Source organism: Notamacropus eugenii, chromosome X, assembly GCF_028372415.1.
Source record: "Notamacropus eugenii isolate mMacEug1 chromosome X, mMacEug1.pri_v2, whole genome shotgun sequence".
Classification (NCBI taxonomy): Eukaryota; Metazoa; Chordata; class Mammalia; order Diprotodontia; family Macropodidae; genus Notamacropus; species Notamacropus eugenii.
The window spans coordinates 89,720,093-89,739,599 of NC_092879.1; the positions used below are offsets into that span (position 1 = coordinate 89,720,093).

At 42.2% G+C, this 19,507-nt stretch overlaps 1 protein-coding gene across 7 annotated transcripts in view; it reads left to right on the top strand.

The window, feature by feature from the left end:
- Window positions 1-19,507, top strand: part of DIAPH2 (diaphanous related formin 2) — a 1,011,052-nt gene that overhangs the window by 722,144 nt on the left and 269,401 nt on the right. For all 7 annotated transcript variants that reach the window (XM_072625718.1, XM_072625715.1, XM_072625716.1 and 4 more), the window contains one exon: window positions 3,947-4,082. In XM_072625718.1, the coding sequence (XP_072481819.1) occupies window positions 3,947-4,082 (136 nt within the window). The remainder of the gene's footprint in view (window positions 1-3,946; window positions 4,083-19,507) is intronic.

Genomic DNA, 19,507 nt, shown 5'->3' on the forward strand with positions numbered 1-19,507 from the left:
TCACTCCACTACTATATTCTGCCTCTTTCTATCATTTTCCTTGAATAATCTACAATGATCACTAAATTCGAGCTCCATAAGTGGTTTGATAAGCAGAGGACTTTATATTTGATCCTGGAGGCAGTTAGGAGTCACTGGAGCTCAGTAAGTAGATGGTGTGTATGCATGAGTGAGAATGTGTGCACCCGCACATGAGATGTAGACCTGTGCTTTGGAAGAATTACCTTGACACTTAAGTGGAGTATGGATGGAAGTGGATAGAGGCTTGAGGCATGGAACTCAAAAAGCTATTGCAGCCATGCAGGTGGGAGATGATGAGAGCCGTACTAGAGCTATGACTGTTTGAGTGGAGAGAAGATGTATATGAGAAACGTTGTAAAGGTAGGATTGCCATGATTTGGCAGTGAATTGACTGCATGGGCTAAGTGAGAGTGAGGAATTAAGGATGACACAGAGGTTGGGAACCTTTTGGATTTGAGGGACAGTCATCACCCCCAGCTGTCACAAAGAAATTAAGGAGAAGGGACTTGCTGAGTTGGAGGTGTCCACAGACCACTCTTTCGTAAGAGGCAGTTGATACACATGTAGCTCTGGAAAAATGCTAGGGCTGAAGAAATACATCGGAAAATCATCTGCATCCAAGATGACCATTGAACTCCTAGGAGCTGGTGAGATCACCAAATGAGCTATATGGGGCAGACAAAGAAAAAGGCCCACAATGGGCATGTTATGGATGAATGAGAATGAGAAGTCACACAGGTGGGGAAGAACCAGGAGAGAGCAGTGTCGTGAAGATCTAGATGGGAGAAAGCATGTAGGAGAAGAATTTGATGAATATTGTCAGATGCTTCAGAATAAGCTCCTTCATTTAGTCCAGAATCATATAAGAAGAGCCCTAAGTGTGACCCATGGAAGAGGAATCCACCTGGAGAAGCTAGCATGAGCACGGGCAAACAGGATGGCAGCCTAGGGAAGATCTTCCAACTGGGGTTCAGGCTGCATCATCCTGCCTGAAGATCCAAAGGGGATAGAGGTGTCAGTGCTCCACATGGGACAAAAGACCACAGTAACACCCTGACATGTGCACCCCAAGGTGAGATGGAAGTGACAACACCTTACCAGGGAAGCCACAGAAGTGCATGACACTGGCCCAAACAGAGATGCCATGGGCAGCGATCTGCACAGCTCTGACCGCCACCCCTTCAGCTCAGTACTGCTGTGGATACAGACACACCAAGCTCAGCGGGAGCCAATAAAAGTCATTCAGGACCACATAGGATTGGGAGTATGAGAAAGCCTGGAACCTGGTCTTGGCACAGAATCCCAGAACAGGATCTGAAACTGGAGATGCAAGTGGACAGATGAAGAGCTCAAATATAAAGAAAAAAAACTGTGGAAAAAGAGTTGTCCAAGAAAGAAATCCAACAGACCAGAATGCTTCCTCAGAGGTTGCTTGTGATGCTTTAATTATTAATTGTCATGTTTTTTCTCAGTCCCTATCCTTCATTATTCTACAGATTTAAACACTGTTGAAAATTGGAAAATGGCAAGTTTGGGCTTGATATGAGGAAAATCTTCCTAACAATTTATGGGCTGCGTGGGGAAGTCGTGTTTTCATCATCGTTAGTGGTGGACTGTTCTTTCTTGTACTAGGTAAAGAGTGGCCTGTTGTTCAGGTATAGGTTGGAATTGATAATTTGGTTGTCCCTTTCACAGCAAAGATTTTAAGATTGTCTTAAAAAACTGGTTTAAAGGCTAAAATAGCTTTTTAGAAGAATCATGTATTTTTAAGAGAATCATGTAAAGGACATATAATTATTTGTGTTTCTTAGCTGAAGCCATGTGCATATATGCACTTGTAATGATTCTTTCTCTTTATGATTTTGGACCAAGATAATTTGAGTGCTCGTGTGTATACATGACATAAAGTTTGTCTAGTCAGTCAAAGCAGGAAAAAATGACTGCTTGATGGTAGGATCTTATAGTTGATACTTCATCATATTAGAAAATAATCGGAATTGTTGGGGGAACTAGAAAGTATTCTGGTAGAAATTGGGTTTAGACTAATATCTTATGCAGTGTATTATAACAAACTCAAAATGATTACATGACCTGAATATTAGAGATCATGCCGTAAAAATGCAGAAGAGGATCAGATCAGATACCTTTCATAGCTATAACTAGGGAATGGATTCTGAACCAAAGAAATGAAAATGTTTTGCATGGACAGTTAGTGAAAGTAGAACTTAAAAAAGAAATGATCAGCTAGTGAAAAACACTTGTATCACATACCTTAGATAAGGGTCTAATATACAAGAAATGTAAGCAACCAGTGAAATAAAGAAGACCAAAAGTCATTCCTCCATAGGTCAGTAATCAAAGGATATAGACAAACAGTTGTCAGAAGAATTACAGGCTAATCATCCAGATAAAAGAATATGCTGTAAATCACTAGCAATAGAAATGCAAATCAAAACATTTCTCAGGTTTCATCTCATATACAGCAAATTGGCAAATGTGATAAAAGATGAAAAGAGTTAAAATTAGAGAGGCTGTAGACAGATGGATTATTGATGGAGCTCTGAGTTTGTCCAAGAATTTTAGGCATCAATTTGGAAGTATTATAAGAAAGTGATTAAAACTATCCAGAGATCACAATTCAAGGTGGATCGAGGTCAGTGATGGAAAGACCTCACGTTTACCAATATCTGGATTGGCAGCAATTTTTGTCAAAATAAAGAAAAAGCAAATTTGATCCCCTTGGACTGGGGATTCTCTAGACAAATGGTAGTATGTAAATGTAATGAAATATGAATTTGCTGTAAGAAACACTGAGTATAATAAACATAGAGAAGCACAAAGTTGGGATGAACTGATGCCAAGGGTTATAAGTAAGGAGAGCTAGAAGGAAAAAAGCAATGTACTCTTATGTATGAGTGAATGAAAAAGCATTATTAAGTGCTTAGTGAGAAATTGTAATGACCAAGCGAGGTCCCCAAACAAGAAACTTGAGAGGGCATTTCTCTTCCTACTTTGTAGAAGTGAGGGATTGTTGGTGTAGAACACTACAGAGAATATCAGATTCTTTTCCATGTGTTCTTTAATTTTCCTAAATGGTTTTTTCCCTCTTTTTCATTCTTTGTTATAAAAGATAGCTCTCTCTAGATGATATAAAAACAAAGATATCCATACAAGCTTTTTGAGGTTTGTCTTATTTAGCACCCTGTCTGATCTGAGAAGAAACCAATCTGCAACTATTTCTGGTCATTTTGTGTTAGTCTGGCAGATGAGTTAATAGAATATTCTAATTCTTTTGTGAATTATCAGTATCTTTCCAGAACAAATGACAGCATCTTGAAATATGGTCTCCTTATACCTTGGAAATTGCTGATTCTTGTTGGCCCAGGAACAAAAAAGATGTTTTCTGCATTTCTAATGTTTTTTTTTAAACATGCTAAAACACTGTGATAGTCACAGATATTGCATCTCCGTAATAATATTACAGATTGCTACGTTCAATGGATCATTAGGTATATACTTTAAAAAAGCAATTAAGTGTGTGATGAAATGATAAATTATTAGCAGAGTTGATTGTGTTAAACCTTCATTTTATGTTTATCAAAACATATTCTGAATTTTAATTTGTTAAAATGAAATACTTTCATCATCCATTTTTAACATTTGTGTTTTTCTAATATTTGGGCCCCCAAGAAATACCATCTGAGGCTTGGGTTGCTTCTGTCATTTTGTGCTTGATGAGATATGGTCTTCAGATAAATTATTCTCCTATTTTTTTCTCCAAAGCACAGACATTTATCTTCACGCAGTTGATGTTCTTCACCTCTGTGCATGTAAACATGATTTTTAAAATTTCAGTCCCTCCAAATCTTTGGTATCTCAGTCATAAGTAATGAGAATATTTTGTGTTTCATGTTTTGTAATACAGGAAGCAGTGAAAGAAAACAGCAAGAGAAGAGAAATGGAGGAGAAGAGCAAGAGAGCCAAGCTTGCCAAAGAGAAAGCTGAGCAAGAAAAGCTGGAGCGACAGAAGAAGAAGAAGCAGCTGATGGAGATGAACAGAGGTACGGCCTTCGAGGCCCAGCTGTTTGGACATGGCCAGAGACGTCCTGAGTTCAGTGATGGCCGTTATAAGTTTGTAACTGCCATGTTCACAGCTAATTTTGTTTTCTGTTTAATATTAGAATGTGCCCATTTTCTGATTTTCTGCAGCCCTGTTCTCTCTCCTGAGCTCTAGTATCACATCACCAGCTGCCTATTAGATATTTCTGACTGGAAATCCTGTAGTCGTCCTCAATTCAACATGTGCAAGACAGAGCTCATTATCTTTCTTTGCCACACCTTCACCTCTTCCAGACTTACCATCCCCCCAGTCACCTAGGCTTAGGACATCATTGTCCTCCTTGACTCCTCAAACTCCGTCCCTTCCTACGTCCAGTAATGCACCAAGTCTTGTTGGCTCACCTTCCTGGAACCTCTCATGGGTCTCCTCTTCCTCCCAATGGCCGTCTCCTTAGTCCAGGCCCTAAGTATCTCTCACCTGGGCTATTGTGATACCTCCTTCCCCTGACTAGTCTCCCTGCCTCTACTCTTTCCATTCTCCAGTCTGTCCCAACAAAGGGAGTTTCCTAAAACAGGTCTGGAAAAGCTAATGGACCCTTCCTGCCTATGGGATCTAATATAAACACCTCTGACTGGCATCCTGGCCCAAAGCCACCTTTCCATGCTCATTACATGCTGTTCCCTTTTATGTGCTTCTGAACCAGTCCTTCTGAACCCCTTAGTGTTCCTCACAAAAGAGGACCACCTCTTTTTCTTTAAAGATCAATTCAAACATCACTCATTCATGAGGCCTTTCCAGATCCTACCCCACTAAATTACCTTGCATTTATTATGTATATGTTTGTATCCTGTCTTTCCCATTAGAATTTATAGAAAGCATGGTATGCTGAATAAAGCACACTTGGAACATATTGACTTGGAGTCAGCCCTAATGGTCTCCATATAGAACTATGTCTGATCAGCAGGGCAGTGGTAGGGCAGGGTGTGGTGACCAATGCCCTTGGAACTTCAGCAAGGCTGAAAGACTTGACTCAGGTAGGCATTTTAATGCCCTTGAGGACTCAGGAATCCAATCAACATGACCTGTGGCCACCAAGAAGCTGATTCAGAACCTATAGGGCTTAAGTCTTAACCCCTTGGGCCACTCAAGACATTGGGATAGCTTCCTTAGTTTTTAAGAAGTGATCTAGACTAACCTTGATCATCGGAGCAAGGGCAAGCAGAACCTGAGCACATATTTTCACAGCCTACTATGTGACAAACACCATAATGGGCACTGGGGAATATAAGACAAAAAGAGCCCTGTGCTCCCCTGATGCTTCAAGAGTAACTTCTGTTCTCTCAGGGGAGATGACACGCACACAAATGAATATATACAAAATAAATACACATTTAAAAACATTTTTGTAGAAATGAGGTAGGACAGGAGAATCAGAAACGGATGCATGGGCTGTCGCTTAAGCTGAGCCTGAAAGGAGCGAAGGTCTTTTGAGTGCCAGAGGTAAGGTGGAAGTACACTCCAGGCATGTGGCACAGTTTGTGCAAAGGTGTGGAGACAGGAATATGCAGGGTTTTGTGGGAAGAATGTCAGGAAGGCTAGGTTGGCCCCACCAAAGAGTAATGTAGAATAAGATTAGAAAGGTAGGTTTGGGCCAGGTTGGGAAGAAATTTAAAAGTTTAATCCCAAGAGTTTATGTTTGATCCTAAGGGCAGTAGGGAGCCACTGAAGTTGATTGAATAGAGGTGGCGGGATTAGAGTGAGTCAAGGATAAACTGAGGTTGACAGCCTGGGAACTTGGAAAGATGGCAGTGCCCTCAACAGTAATAGTAATCTGGGGAGAGGGCAGGGTTTTGAGTTGTGTTTAGGATGCCTATGACTATGTCCATGTGGAGATGTCCACTAGGTGGCTGGTGATGAGGGACTGGAGATTAGGAAGGAACCTAGGACCAGAGGAGTAGATCTGGAAGCCATATACATAGAGGTGATAATTAAGCCTGTGGGAGCCAATGACATCACCAAGTGAGATGCTTTAGAAAGAAAAAGAGAAGAGGGTCCAGGACCAAACCTTAGAAGATCTTCAGGAATAGTAGGAGTGACATGAATTGAAGAACTGGTATAGGAGGCCGAGGAGTGGCCAGAGAGATAGGAGAACCAAGAGAAAACCCTGGTGAAGATGGCATCCTCTGGAGAAGGGGGGAGGGAAGGAGAATCCCATGCCAGAGAAATGTTAACAGGGATCCATGTCTTCCAGGACAAGCTAGATTTCTATGTACAGAAGACTGGAAAGAGTGGAAAAGGAAGAGATCTAAACTAAAGGGAAGTTTGTTCAACTCAGAATAGGGCTTCCTTCCTGATGGTGCCATGGAAAAGGAGGGCAGAGCAGGGCAGGGCCAAATGTGGATGGGCATGAGATAGCTCAAAGTGGGAACAGGGAAAGGTGAGGTTAACTCTGACTTAGAGAAATCAGTTGGGAAAATGGTAAGAGTCTGCTTACCTTTTGATGGAGTTGAGTAGAACTCCCACCCTCTGTGTTCCAGGATGGCACTAATCTGTTCTTTCTCTAGCTGCTAGGGAAGAGGGCGTTGAGACAGCAGGAGATCAAATTGGGCATCTGGGTGGATAAATACCTAAAGCAGATTGTTTTCCTTCTTGTGTGGGTGGATGGCAGGGGGTGGAAGGAGGGGAAGAAACTAGTGTTCTTGTTGATAAATTAATTCCCTATACTTACTTTTGATTAAGGTGCTATGGCATTCTTTATTTAGGGATATGAGGGCCCCCTGGTATAAATGTGTGTTTCCCTGATAGTTCTGGGGCCTGATGAAGAGCAGGGCGGTATGGGCCTGGTTAGCAAAAATGACACGGTGCTCGCTAGAGCAGCAAGAGGGGAAAAGAGAAAGTGATTGATCCTCAAGTCTCAGCTTTGTCAGTTGGAGACTCAGAACCATGACCTCAAAAGGTAATCGAACTGGGCTCAAGCTGAACGTGGGGTGACAGCCTTTCTCTGGCTCTTCTACTGCTGTTGAGTAAATTATCCACACCCATAAAATCTTCATCATTTGTCTATGACTTGTCTTTTCTATGCAGTTAACAAATGTTTCAGGTTCTTTCCTAAATTGAAAATGATGATAAAGAGATCAGAGTGGGATTATGAAGGATCTGGCAGTTGAATCCAGTGTAGCGACTCTAAGTGGAAGATTATGGAATTCAAAGGATCTCATCACTGAACAGTATGCAATTGATTTAAAAGTGGAAAGAAAATGAGAAAGGTGGCAGAGGAGCTGGATAGATAGAGATGACTAGCTTATTAACTACATGCAATCCAAGGCAATCTTTAAAATAATGTCTCCTCTCTCCTTCCACCCCCTGGATGCTAGGAGTCCAGGTTCTAGTGAATGCACACAAACTTGCATGCCATGCCCTCTGCCATTAGCAGTTTTTGCACTGACCAGAATGTGCCCAGGCTTGTTGCTCTTGTAGCAGAAGGTACAATGGTGAGCTTGCAGTGTATGGTGTGGGTACCACCAGTTTTGAAATGTGCTTCTTAAAGGCCGATTATGGGGTAGAGAAGAAAAAAAGGGCTTTAGAAGCTCCTGTGCATAGGATGTCATCCATTTGTTCAGCACACATTCATCAGGTGCCAAATATGTGCCAGCTACTAGTCCCAGAGGATACAGAGACTACATGACACAGGCCTTATCCTCAAAGGACTTAGGTTCTGTTGTGGGGAAATAACTTGTACATTGATAAGTAAATATAAAGTTTATACAAAGTCAGTAAAGATTTATTAAGCACTTACTGTGTACTTAGTGCCATGCTAATCACTGGGGATGCAAAGAAAGGCAAAAGATGGTCCCTGCTTTTAGGGAACTCACAGACTAATTAATGGAAGAGGCAGAATGCCAACACTTACTTACAAACTGCGCTGCAGAGGTAGGTTGGGAGGCAGGACAGGAGACAGGGATGGCAGGCATTGGCAGCTTAGAGCATCGGGATGGGTCTCTTGAAAGAGCTAAGTATTAGAGGGATCTCAGGCTTAGCTAAGTTGGAGGTTAGGAAGGAGACCATTTGAGGCCCAGAAACAGCCTATTCAGAAGCATGTAAATGAATGGTGAAATCATGTCTGGGGAAGAGCAAACTGGTCTGGTTGGCTGGACCAGAGTGGACAGGAAATAGAGGGATGGCCTGAGCAGGCAAGGTCTGGACCACAGTTGGGATGAGCTTTGAATGCCCAAACAAGGAGGTTGAATTAGATCTGAGAGGTATTAGGGAGCCAATAACAATGTGGGCAGACCTCTGAGTCATCTCCATGACTTGGCACTGTTGAGGTTTGGGGTGCTGGGGACCCCAAAATACCGACACATCAGGTCCTATTCAAATGAATTCAACGCGAGCCTTGTTCAAGCCAAAGAAAAACAAAGTTTATTAGAGATTTGCCATACTGGATTGACTCTTAAGGAGCCTAAGCATTTGTAATGCTTGTATTCACAAGAAGGCCGATACAACCTCAGCTAGACAGAGTCAGATCTGGATTGAACCTGAGCCCCATCGTGGAGGTGAGATGGAACTTAAATATAGAAAAAGACTGAGGGAAGAATTCAGGTGCCCCCAAATAGTCTGGGGTTCCAGGGATGAGGGGATGGGGTGTGATCTTGATGGGAATGTGAATACAGATAAAGTGTAAGGAGGGTCCTGATGTTAGTGGTTAGCAGCCTGGAGGATGGGGTTTTGAGAAGATCAAGGGTGGAGAGTGCAACAGAGACCTAAGCACAGTGATAATGAAAAGCCCATCAGCCTCTGGAGACTGCCAGATCAAATGGGAAGATTCAAGGAGGTTCCCAGAGTCTGAACCCGATCAGCACTAGAAACATCTGATTCTTTCACCCTGAAAAAAGATAAGAAATAGTTCCTGGGTTAGTGGTACAACAGGTTCTCCTGCTTTCCTCACTACTTTATCTGAAAGTGATTTTAGTCCTTTTTGTTAATCATTCACCCTCTTTCCTCATTGAACTGGATTGTAACTCTGCTGATTCCATGAGCTTTTTAAATTGAGTTTGTGTCCTTGACAGAACCTGGAGTTTTGCAGTCCTGAAAGCAAAAATTCTGTTTTACTTCCCAATTAAACTGCATGTCCAGAGGGTGTAACAGCCCTCCAAAGTTGTTCTGCAAATATGGCCAGCCCTGGACTGGCTCGAGGTGTGACAGAGAAACAGAAGGCCTAGTTGTCTTTCTTTTTTTTTTAATATGCCAAGATGTGGCTAACTGCCTTTTCTAAAATGATTGAAGCCCCTGGATAGCTATCAAAATAACGGCTTATAGCCCATGTTCATCTAAGAGCCTTGAGCATGAAAGGCACGTTTTCCAATCCGATTCCTCCTCTGTGCTTTCTGCTGCCTTATCTCCAGATTCACACCAGTCAGAGAGGGCCGTGCACAGCCGACTCTCTCCATCCGGGCATTTACAAATGTCAGGCTCTTGAGCTCTAAATCACAGCATTATTCTTTTTTTCCTGAAGTGGTACACATGTTCCTTGTGCTTTCTAAATAAAAGAGAGATCCCAGTTTCTATCATAAGCAAACTGTAACCTTAATAATGGAGAAGGCACGGAACATCATCAAAGCCCCAAAAGGTAGAGGTAGAGATCAAAGCCAATGTAGAATTTAGTATATTTTATTTGGATGTTTTATTCATGCCTTTAAAAAAAAAGAACAAAAAACAATACTCACTTCCCGGTGACTTTCGCTGGAACCTCCTAATCATACTTTGGCCTTGTTTCTTAGATTCACAGAGAAGGGTTGCAAGGGATCCCCCAGGCCATCTAGTCTTATCCCCTTATCCCTGCCCCTCTTATTTTACAGATGAGTTTAAATGTGTTGCCCACGGTTACACAGGTAGTAACTAGCAGGGATGGGATCAGAACTCAGGTCTCTGGCCTTCAATGCAGCACCCTTTTCCTCTGTCACTTCATACCTTTGGTTCACCACTTCTGTGTCAGGAGGCAGGAGATATGCTTCATTTGGAGTGCCCTGATGTCACAGCTGCTTGTTGAATTGATTGGAGCTTGGTAGTGAGAAGACTGGAAAGGTAGGAGAGGGCTAGATACTGAAGGGCTTTAGGTACTAAATAGTGAGCACTTTGGATTTGCTCCTGGAATTAATAGGGAGCCACTGGAGTTTGTTGAATGGTGAAGTGAGTGACATAGTCAGACCTACACTTTAGGGAAGTCATTTTAGTGATTGATTGGAAGATGGATTGGAGTGTGGAAAGACTTGAGGCAGGCAGACCCATTAGTGGCTATTGCAGTGGTCCAGGTGTGAGGTGATGAGAGTCTGTACCAGGGTGGGTGTGGTGTCAGAGGATAAAAGGGAACATATTGGAGAGATGTTGCAAAGGTGAAATTGCCACGCCTTGGAAATATCTTGGATATGGGGGTGGGGGGGAGGAGAGATAGTGAGTAATCCAGGATCACTCATAGCTTGTGAACCTGGGGGACTCTGGGAGGATCATATTGCCCTCTACAGTAAGAGGGAATGTAGGAGGGGAAAAGGCATTTTGGAGAGAAGATAATGAGTTCCATTGTGGACACACTGAGTTCAAGATATCTGCAGGTCATTCACTTCAACATGTCTGAAAGGCAGTTGGAGATGTGAGGTTGGAGGTCAGCAGACAGTCTGGGACAGTGTAGGTAGATCTGAGAATCACCAGCATAATTAAGTCCATGGGAGCTGAGGAGATCCCCAAGTGAAGTTGTATAGAGGGAGAAGAAAAGAGGGCCCAGGACAGAGCCCTGAGGGACACCTACGGTTAGACGGAGTGAGGTGGAGGAAGATCCAGCAAAGGACACAGAGAAGGAATGTTCTGGGAGGTAAGAGGAGAGCCAGGAGACAGGGGTGTCCCAGAAACCTAGAGAGAAGAGAGAATCAAGGAAAGAGGGTGAGCCTCAATGTCAGAGGCTGTAGAGAGGTCAAGGAGAATGAGAGCTGAGAAAAGGGCCATTGCATTTGACAGCTAAGAGATCAGCAGCAGCTTTGGAAACGAACAGTTTGTAAATGACCTTTTGGAGGAGTTTAGCCACAAAGAGCAGAAGAAATATAGAATGATAGTCTGTGGGAATGGAAGGGTCAAGTGAGGAGCTTTTCAGGATGGGGGAGGCATGAGAATGTTTATAGGCAGTAGGAAGTGAACCACTAGACAGGAGGGGATTAAAAATACATCAAAGAGTAGGGATGACAGAGGGAACAATCTGTTGGAGGAGACAGATTGGAATAGGATCACCTAAGCATTGGAACTGGCCTTGGTCAGGAGGAAGGCCACTTCATCGTGTTAGGGGTGAAGGAGCAGATTGTGGCAGATGGTATCTGGGTGGTAAGAGATCGAGAAGAGAGGGAAAGAGAGAGTTCATAGCAGAGGGCCTCAGTTCTTATGTAAACTGTGAGGCAGAGTTCACAGGTGAAAGAGTGGGAGAGGGGCAGCCATAGGAAGTTTGAGGAGGGATGAAAAGATTTGGAAGAGCTGCTATGCAGAGTAGGATACTGATAATGCAGGAGTAGTAGGATTGCCTAGGAGCAATGAGGGCCCAGTTGAGGTTGTGTAACATGAATTTGTAATGGGCCCAGTCAGAATGATTGCATGATTTTTTCATAGGGAGAAAAGTTGATGAATGGTTGGAGTGATCCCAAACTATGATATGCGAAGGAGACTGCAGGTGCAAGAGAAGAGGACAATGTAATAATACCATTTGCTATTCACCGGATGGTCAAGATAGAGAGAAGAGGCGTGGGGCAGGAGAGAAATGGCCTGGGAAATAATTGAGTGGCCAGTGGATTGGATGAAGAGTGAGTTAAGTAGGGGAAGGCCCAAGGGGCAGGTAAAAAACCAATAGATTATTGTTGGATAAGGGAATTTCAGAGTTCTTGAATATAGAGGCAAGATCAAGAGTGTGACCATCTTTGTGTGTGTCTGAGGTGGAATAGAGTAGTAACTCATGAGAGGTGGGTAGGTATTCGAGGGAGAGTCCATATAACCAAACACTTTGCAGGTTTTGTTCTCACTTGGCACTGAAAGAAGCATAAAATTTGATTATTATGTCTGGAAATACTTGTGCTATGCAAGGTAGATGTTTGCCATACCTTGGTGAAGAGACATACCTGCTATTTGACAAGAATGTTTGCTGTAAGGCAAATAGTAGGGAAAAGTGTCCCATAGGTTAAAAACAATGGAAGCCACATCACTTTGTGGAAGGGGCCAAGAACTGAAGCAACTGTCCTCTTCCTCAGTGATCTCACCATAATGGCATCTTAGACAAACCACGTACTGTCAGGATCCCATAGAGCTGAAGAGAGGAACAGTAAGATTTACTGGACTGGCATGTAAAATTGTACACATTCATCAGTGGGGAACATTCTGGAATGTAATTCTCCATTGCAATAATTGTGGGAAGTAAAAAAAAAGTGCTTATTTTTATGATCTAGGCTTGATCAACCTGCTCAGGATTAAGTAATGATGACATCAAAACTACACTACTAGGCAATTTGTTCCCTGGTAAATACAGAGAAAGGTTTTCAGATGTATTGGGTTTTTTTCAACAGAGAATAAGAAATCCAAAAGGGGAGGCAATGGTCAGGTCACAAACACTGTTAAACTTATTAATAATCAAAAAAATTGCTACCATTTCAATAGTGCTTGAAGTCTTACAAACCACTTTGGAATCTCACTCAAGCCTCACGACAACCTTCTAGATACTATTATTCCCATTTTATAAATGAGGAAACTGAGTCACAGAAAAATTAAGTGACTTTGAACCCAAATCCCTGATGAATGGAGATTTCCCACACTGCCTCTCAACACAAAGAATATAAAGGGCAGGGCAGGGAAGATGTTGAGTCTATAAGAGAAGCGTTTTAAGAAACTTTGATGGTTTAATGGAACCATTGTTTTATCCTTGTAGATACTCCCTCTGTGGATGGAAAACATCATCTTTCCATACCTAATCATGTTCTGCCTTTCTTTTCCATGTCTTTCACCAAACCCCCCACAGAGGAGGTTTTGCCATCTTGAATGACTCTGGGCCATTCTCTGGTTCTTTCAATATTATGGGTGAACCCATGCACTCCTTGGATTGTCCAGCTATCATCCCATGTTCTCACCAACTGATCAGTCCATCTTTATGGAGAACATGTATGACTGCAAAATGAAATGGACTTTTCTTTCCTAATAATTATATTGATATGTTTCTTTTTATTATCATCTTCCATTTTGAATATATCCCTTGTCCCTCCTCCACCCAGAGAGCCATCCTTTATAACAAAGAGTAAAGCAAAGGGAAAAAAACAGTTCAGAAGAATTAATCAACACATGATATGATATGCACAATGCTATATACAATCCCCTTTTCTCTACCAAAAAGGGCAAAAGGCAATATGATACAGTAACACTGAAGACTGACTTTAAATTCAGAGGATCTGGGTTTATATCCTGCCTCTGATGCTTATGATCCTTGCAAACCCATGCAAATCATTGAACCTAAACCTCAGTTTCATCATCTGTGAAATGAGAGGGCTGGATTAGATGTAGATGGCCTCTGAGATCCCTTCCAGGTCTAGAAATAACAGTATGAAGCTGTGGTCCTATGAAAGTACATTCTCTGTCTTCGGGGCCAAGTTTAGTCCTTGGACACCATGTTCAGGTGCCATTTTTGTTGTTAGTAGTGGTGTTTCATTTTACATGGTTGTCATTGTTTTCAGTGATTTGCTGATTCTCCTGATTTCACTTATCAGTTCATTTAAGTTTTCCCATGCTTTTCTGTATTCTTAATATTCATTATTTTTTACTGTAAAGTGATTTTCCATGATATTCTTGTACTGCATCTTGTTTCGCCATTCCCTAATTGATGAACGTCCACTGTATTTCCAGTTTTTTGGTGCTTAGGTGACTCTAAACACAAGTCATTCTTCCTGAAATGTTTCAGCCTGTTCTCCCCTCCCCCCATTCATCTTTCCATTGCTGTATGACTTCAGGTTACAGCTCCCTCCATGGAAGTAGATCACAACCACTCACCTTGGAGAATGGTTTTTCAGAAAAAGTACAGTTGAAAAGTGGTACACTTGTCACTGATTTTGCATTGAGGAGCTCCATTCTTATCTAAGCTGGTCCTAGATATTCAGATCTTCTGCAAATACATCACTCTCCTCATACTGGTTGTTGCTCTTTGTCTGTGAAGAGCACTGAAATAACTGACTGTGGCTGATCAAACCAGTGTGGACTCAGAAGACTCCACCACAGGACAGGCACAAATAGTCATTCAGTATGGGAGTATCTGCCAGAGACTTCACTGTTAGTGTGTGTATGTGAGGGAGGGCTGTGCAGGTCACCAGTCTCATTTCTCCTCCAGAGTCATCTGAATCCAGTCACCAGATATTCATCAGGATGAGTGGAGATGACCCAGGATGAGACAGTTGGGGTGAAGTGACTTGCCCAAGGTCACACAGCTAGTGAGTGTCAAGGGTCTGAGGTGAGATTTGAGCTCAGGTCCTCCTGACTCCTGCACTGGTGCTCTATCCACTGCATCACCTAGCTACCCCCTCACTGTTAGTGTAACATGACTCCAAGAACCTCAACTCACCTTCACACCACAATGAAGCCTTAGAAGCCTTCCTGCCAAAAACTATGTGGTATTCTATGATTTTCAACCATGTATAATATTGATGAGATACATACATACATACATACACACTTAAACTTAAGCTATATACTGTAACTTAGATAATGATCAGGGCCCAGATCAAAATTATATGGAGTTTTTATTTTTTTTTTAGGATTTAAATTTATTTTTAGTTTTCAATGTTCATTTCCACAAGATTTTGAGTTCCAAATTTTCTCCCCATCTTTCTCCTCCCTCTCCCCTCCCCCCCGAGATGGCATGGGATTTTGTATCAGAAGCTCTTTCCGCCACTGTCTGTGGGCCCAGAGTTCCAGAAGCAGCCTTTGCTGCTGCTGCTACTGCCACTCCCCCCCACCCCCCCACTCAGGCTGGAGCCAACCGGGCCAGACTATGTGCTACTCTTTCACCTAGATCTCACAGAGTTTTCCTACTGACCTTTTTGGCGTTTGTGGGTTGAGTAGTTTGAAAACTGCCATAGCTGCCAATGATTCAGTCCTCTGAAACCTGTTCCAGGCCTTCTCTGCCTGAACAGCCCATGCTAAACTGTGTTCCACTCCCTGCCCAGTGCTAAAGATTCTTTCTGTCAACTTTCCACGTTGTCTTGGTCTGGGGATTTGTTTCACTCTGTCATTTTGTGGGTTCTGTAGCTCTGGAATTTGTTTCGAGTCATTTTTACATTTGGGGGAGAGCTCAGGGAAGTCCCTACTTTTACTCTGTCCTCTATGGTGTTTTTAATAACCCTATATATAGTCTGCTGCCATAATGGTCTCTTAAGCATTGATATTGCATGTATGTATATACACACATATACATATATGCACATACCCACACACATGTTGTGTACATATATATGTATACATGTGCATGTGTGTGTGTGTGTGTGTGTGTGTGTGTATATATATATATATATATATATATATATATATATACATACATACATATACTGGTATAGTGAATAGAGGGTTGACCTTAAGTGTCAGAATGGCCTGAGTTCTTTTTCTGCTGCTGACACATGCTAGCTGTGTGACCCTAGACAAGTCCCTTAACCTCTCAGGGCTTCAGACAACTCTCTCTTAGAGTATAAGTTATTGAGTGCTCCTTTCAGCATTGTAGTGCACAGTAAGTCCCTGGCCTTTTACCTTTCTTATCAAAATACTTCTACAAATTCCCTCTAGATCTACTTCCTCTCAGTCTTTGCTACTTGAAATTTTTACCTCTTATCCCTAAATCTTTGCTGCATGGCTGCCTTTTCTGGTCCTCTCCTAGCTCTCTGCCCTTGTGCTGGCTCTCCCCATGAATGGAATGTTCTCCTTCCTCATCTCTCTACCTATTAACTTCCTGGATTCTTTCAGGACCCCCCCCCCCAAAAAAGCATCAACTTCTTTCTGCAGGTTGGACTTCTATGGCTCCGTCAGCCTCTTATTGGCCTTCCCTTCTCAGACACCTTTGCATCTCCTCTGTATGTATCTCACATGTATCCATATATCTGCAGGTATCCCGTAATAGAACAGAAGTTCCATGAAGGCAGGTACTTTTTGATTTTTGTCTTTGCAACTCTGCACTTAGCTCCCTAGCACATAGCAAGTGCTGTAAGAAGACTTATTGTTTTAGATCTTGGGTAAGGACTCATGTGGCCTCAAGGCTGCATGTTCCCCACCCCTGATTTAGTCAGATTTTCTTTCTGCTAACTTTGTGGGCAAAAGAGATAGCAGGATCGGAGCAGGCAGTTCCCAAAGAGTCATTGAGAGGGCCAAGCAGTAGATGTAACCAAAGCAGAAGCACTAAGTATTGCTTGGACTCATAAAGATGAGTCCAAGAAATTGCATAGCATCATATTCCTACATACACACACACACACACACACACACACACACACACTCACTCACTCACTCACTCACTCACTCACTCACACACTAAGAGCTTGGTCCATTTTCCTAATGGCTAAAATTTTCACATGAATCACTTGCCCTTTGTCTTGCACATAATAATCTCAGGGAGCCTGTATGTGGTTTTTGAATACTCTGAATGGGAATTTCAGATCCTGCATTTTGACGTGTGCTGTTGAATCACCACATTTAGAAAGAAATGTGGGGAGAAATGTACACAGTGTTAAACCATTAGAGGGACAGGCAGAACCTCTGATATCATTGATGGAGAGAGTTTCCAAAGAGGAAGTCCCTCTTCTGAGCCAGGTTGACACCTTCCGTGTGACTTAATCCCAGAATTGCCTAGAGTCTTATTTAGGGCCAAGTGGCAGCCCTTCAGTATAGGTGGGGTTTGAACCTAGTCTTCTTGGTTCTAAAGCCAACCTCTATCTACTGCACCCAAGGTTCTGTGTCCTTAAAGGAGTTAAAACTGCATTCATAATAATATCAAATTATTTTCACTTCCAGTACAGTATTGATAGATACAATCCACATAAACATAAGATCAGGAATTTTTATGAGTGTAAGGGGGTCCTGAATTGAACAACTTCGAGAACCTCTGCTCTCCAGCATGCTGACTTATTTTGTATCTTTTACAAAATATTAGTTACAACCCACAATTTCTGGATTGCTGTATATATGAAGATGGATTTTAGGGCCACTGCAAGAAGAAAGTGAAGAAATTGATTATGTTTTGAATACTAAATTGACTATGCGCTTAAATTAAGCAGTCTTCCAAAGGATACAAATGTTCTCTTTCTTTTTAGAAAAGCTGAGAAATTAACCAGGAAGCTTTTTTTCAAGCATGTTCAAATATAAAAGTAATGCTTGAAAAACAAGCTCTCCAAAACTGCAAACTCCAACTTTAATTCTGATGCAAATGTTATTTAATCAGGAACAGTTTTGCTCTTCATTATATCTGATTACTGTGGCAATTAGAATCACCTTTTTACTACCAACATAAGGATAAAGAATGAGCTGTCTTAGTCAGACTTACTAATGAATCCATCTTTCGAAACCATATTAACAGTTTTGACCAGTGGAGCTGGAAAGAATCTGAATTAGACTTCAATCAAGTAGTTGCTACCTACTTTGCATTTCTAAAATTTCTACTTTTTAAAAAAATCAGTCACAACAGCAAAATATGCATGGATTAATTCATCGCATATTAAAACATATCTGAGCCACCAATATCAGTGCTCTGTTGTTTGTGTGCTCCACATCCTCTCTGCCCCATTCTGCCCCATGAATGCCATTAATGGTGTTAATCCAAAGGGCATTCAAATAGCATTCTCGCTACTGATTCTTTTCATATCCTTTATGGGGGGAATCTTGTAGGACAGTCCTGCAAATGCTGATGTGCAACTCACAGCTCAACCAGTTAATACGGTAAGGATCTTGACTTAAACAAGGGACCTGATAAAAGGTCGTCCAGGAAGAGGAAAGATATAACCTTTCCTGGCTCCCTGTCTTTTTGCCTAAACTGGCCTGCTGCCTTCAGCTGATATTTCAAGAAATGCACATGTATTCAAAGTGAGTCATTTCCTCACTATTCTGGAGCTCTTTCTGAAAGGGAAATTTTCAGTTTGGTTTTTTCCTAAATAAATCTACCAGAAAGTAATGATTTTAGTTAGATCAATTGAGATGCTAGCAAAAGAAGCTGCTCTGTAGATTTATGTGGGGGGGGGGGGGGGCAAGGGAGCAATTATTTAAGCATTATGGGTAAATACATCTCATTTCTGTAACAAGAAAAACCACTGAAGCAGAACTCTGAGCCAGTGGCACTTTGTTAAAGGGTCCATGGTCCCCTCTGATGGAGTGGACCTCAGATCTTCATCCGGGACCTGATTTTTATAAGGTTCAATGCCTGCACACTCTAAAGGGGCTACCTAAAGTACAGAATCCCAGTGGTTGATAGACCTTGCTCTTGAGTGCCAGAAACTTAAGATGAGCAAAGCAACAGCCCTCTCCGCTGACCAAGCGGTCACGAGATAGTTACCTGTTCATGGTGGACAGCACAGCAGAGGTGGTCTGGAGGACTGTCCAAAGAATCTGGCTTTGGACATGGAATTGAGATATCTTGTGGTTGTCCGAATGAGCTTCTTAACTTCCTGGATCCCATCTTAACCCCTCTCTTTATTGGCGCAGCTCCCGCCTTAGCATAGGCCTCATCCACCCTCTCCTGGAAAAGTGCAACAGCTTCTTGACTGGTATCTCTGTTTCCAGTCTCTCCTGTCCACTTCATCCTACACATACTGCCAAAGTTGTGGTCATTAAGTGAATACTGAATTTCGTCCCCGAAATAAACTCCAGGGGTTTCCTGTTGTCCAGGATAAAATATAAGCTTATCTACTGAGCTTTTAAAACCCTACGCAGCCTAGTTCCAACCTCTCTTTTTAGGTTTAGCAGATGCTGCTTTTCCTTCCATGTGCTACCATCCAGCCAAACTGGCCTTCTCATTGTTCCTCACTCAAGACCCTCCATTTTCCATCTCCATACCTTTGCACTGGCTGTTCCCCAGGAATTAATAGAATGTTACCTCCATCTCACAGAGTCCCCTCTCATCCTTTAAAATATAGTAGCTCAGTCATCATTTCCTGCATGAAGCTTTTCCAGATCCTCCCAGCTGCCATGTGCCCTCCCTCCCCATCTGCCTTTTATTTAATGACTTCCTTGTGAATTAGGATTCTTTCATTCTTTGGACTTGTATCCCTAGTGTCTAGCACATAGTAAGTCCTTAATAAGTACTGACAGATTGATTGGGCTCAGAAAACGTGCCAAAAAGGTGAATGCTGACATCTGGGGAACTGGAGCCTCAGTCCTTTTTCCATTTGAGATATGTTG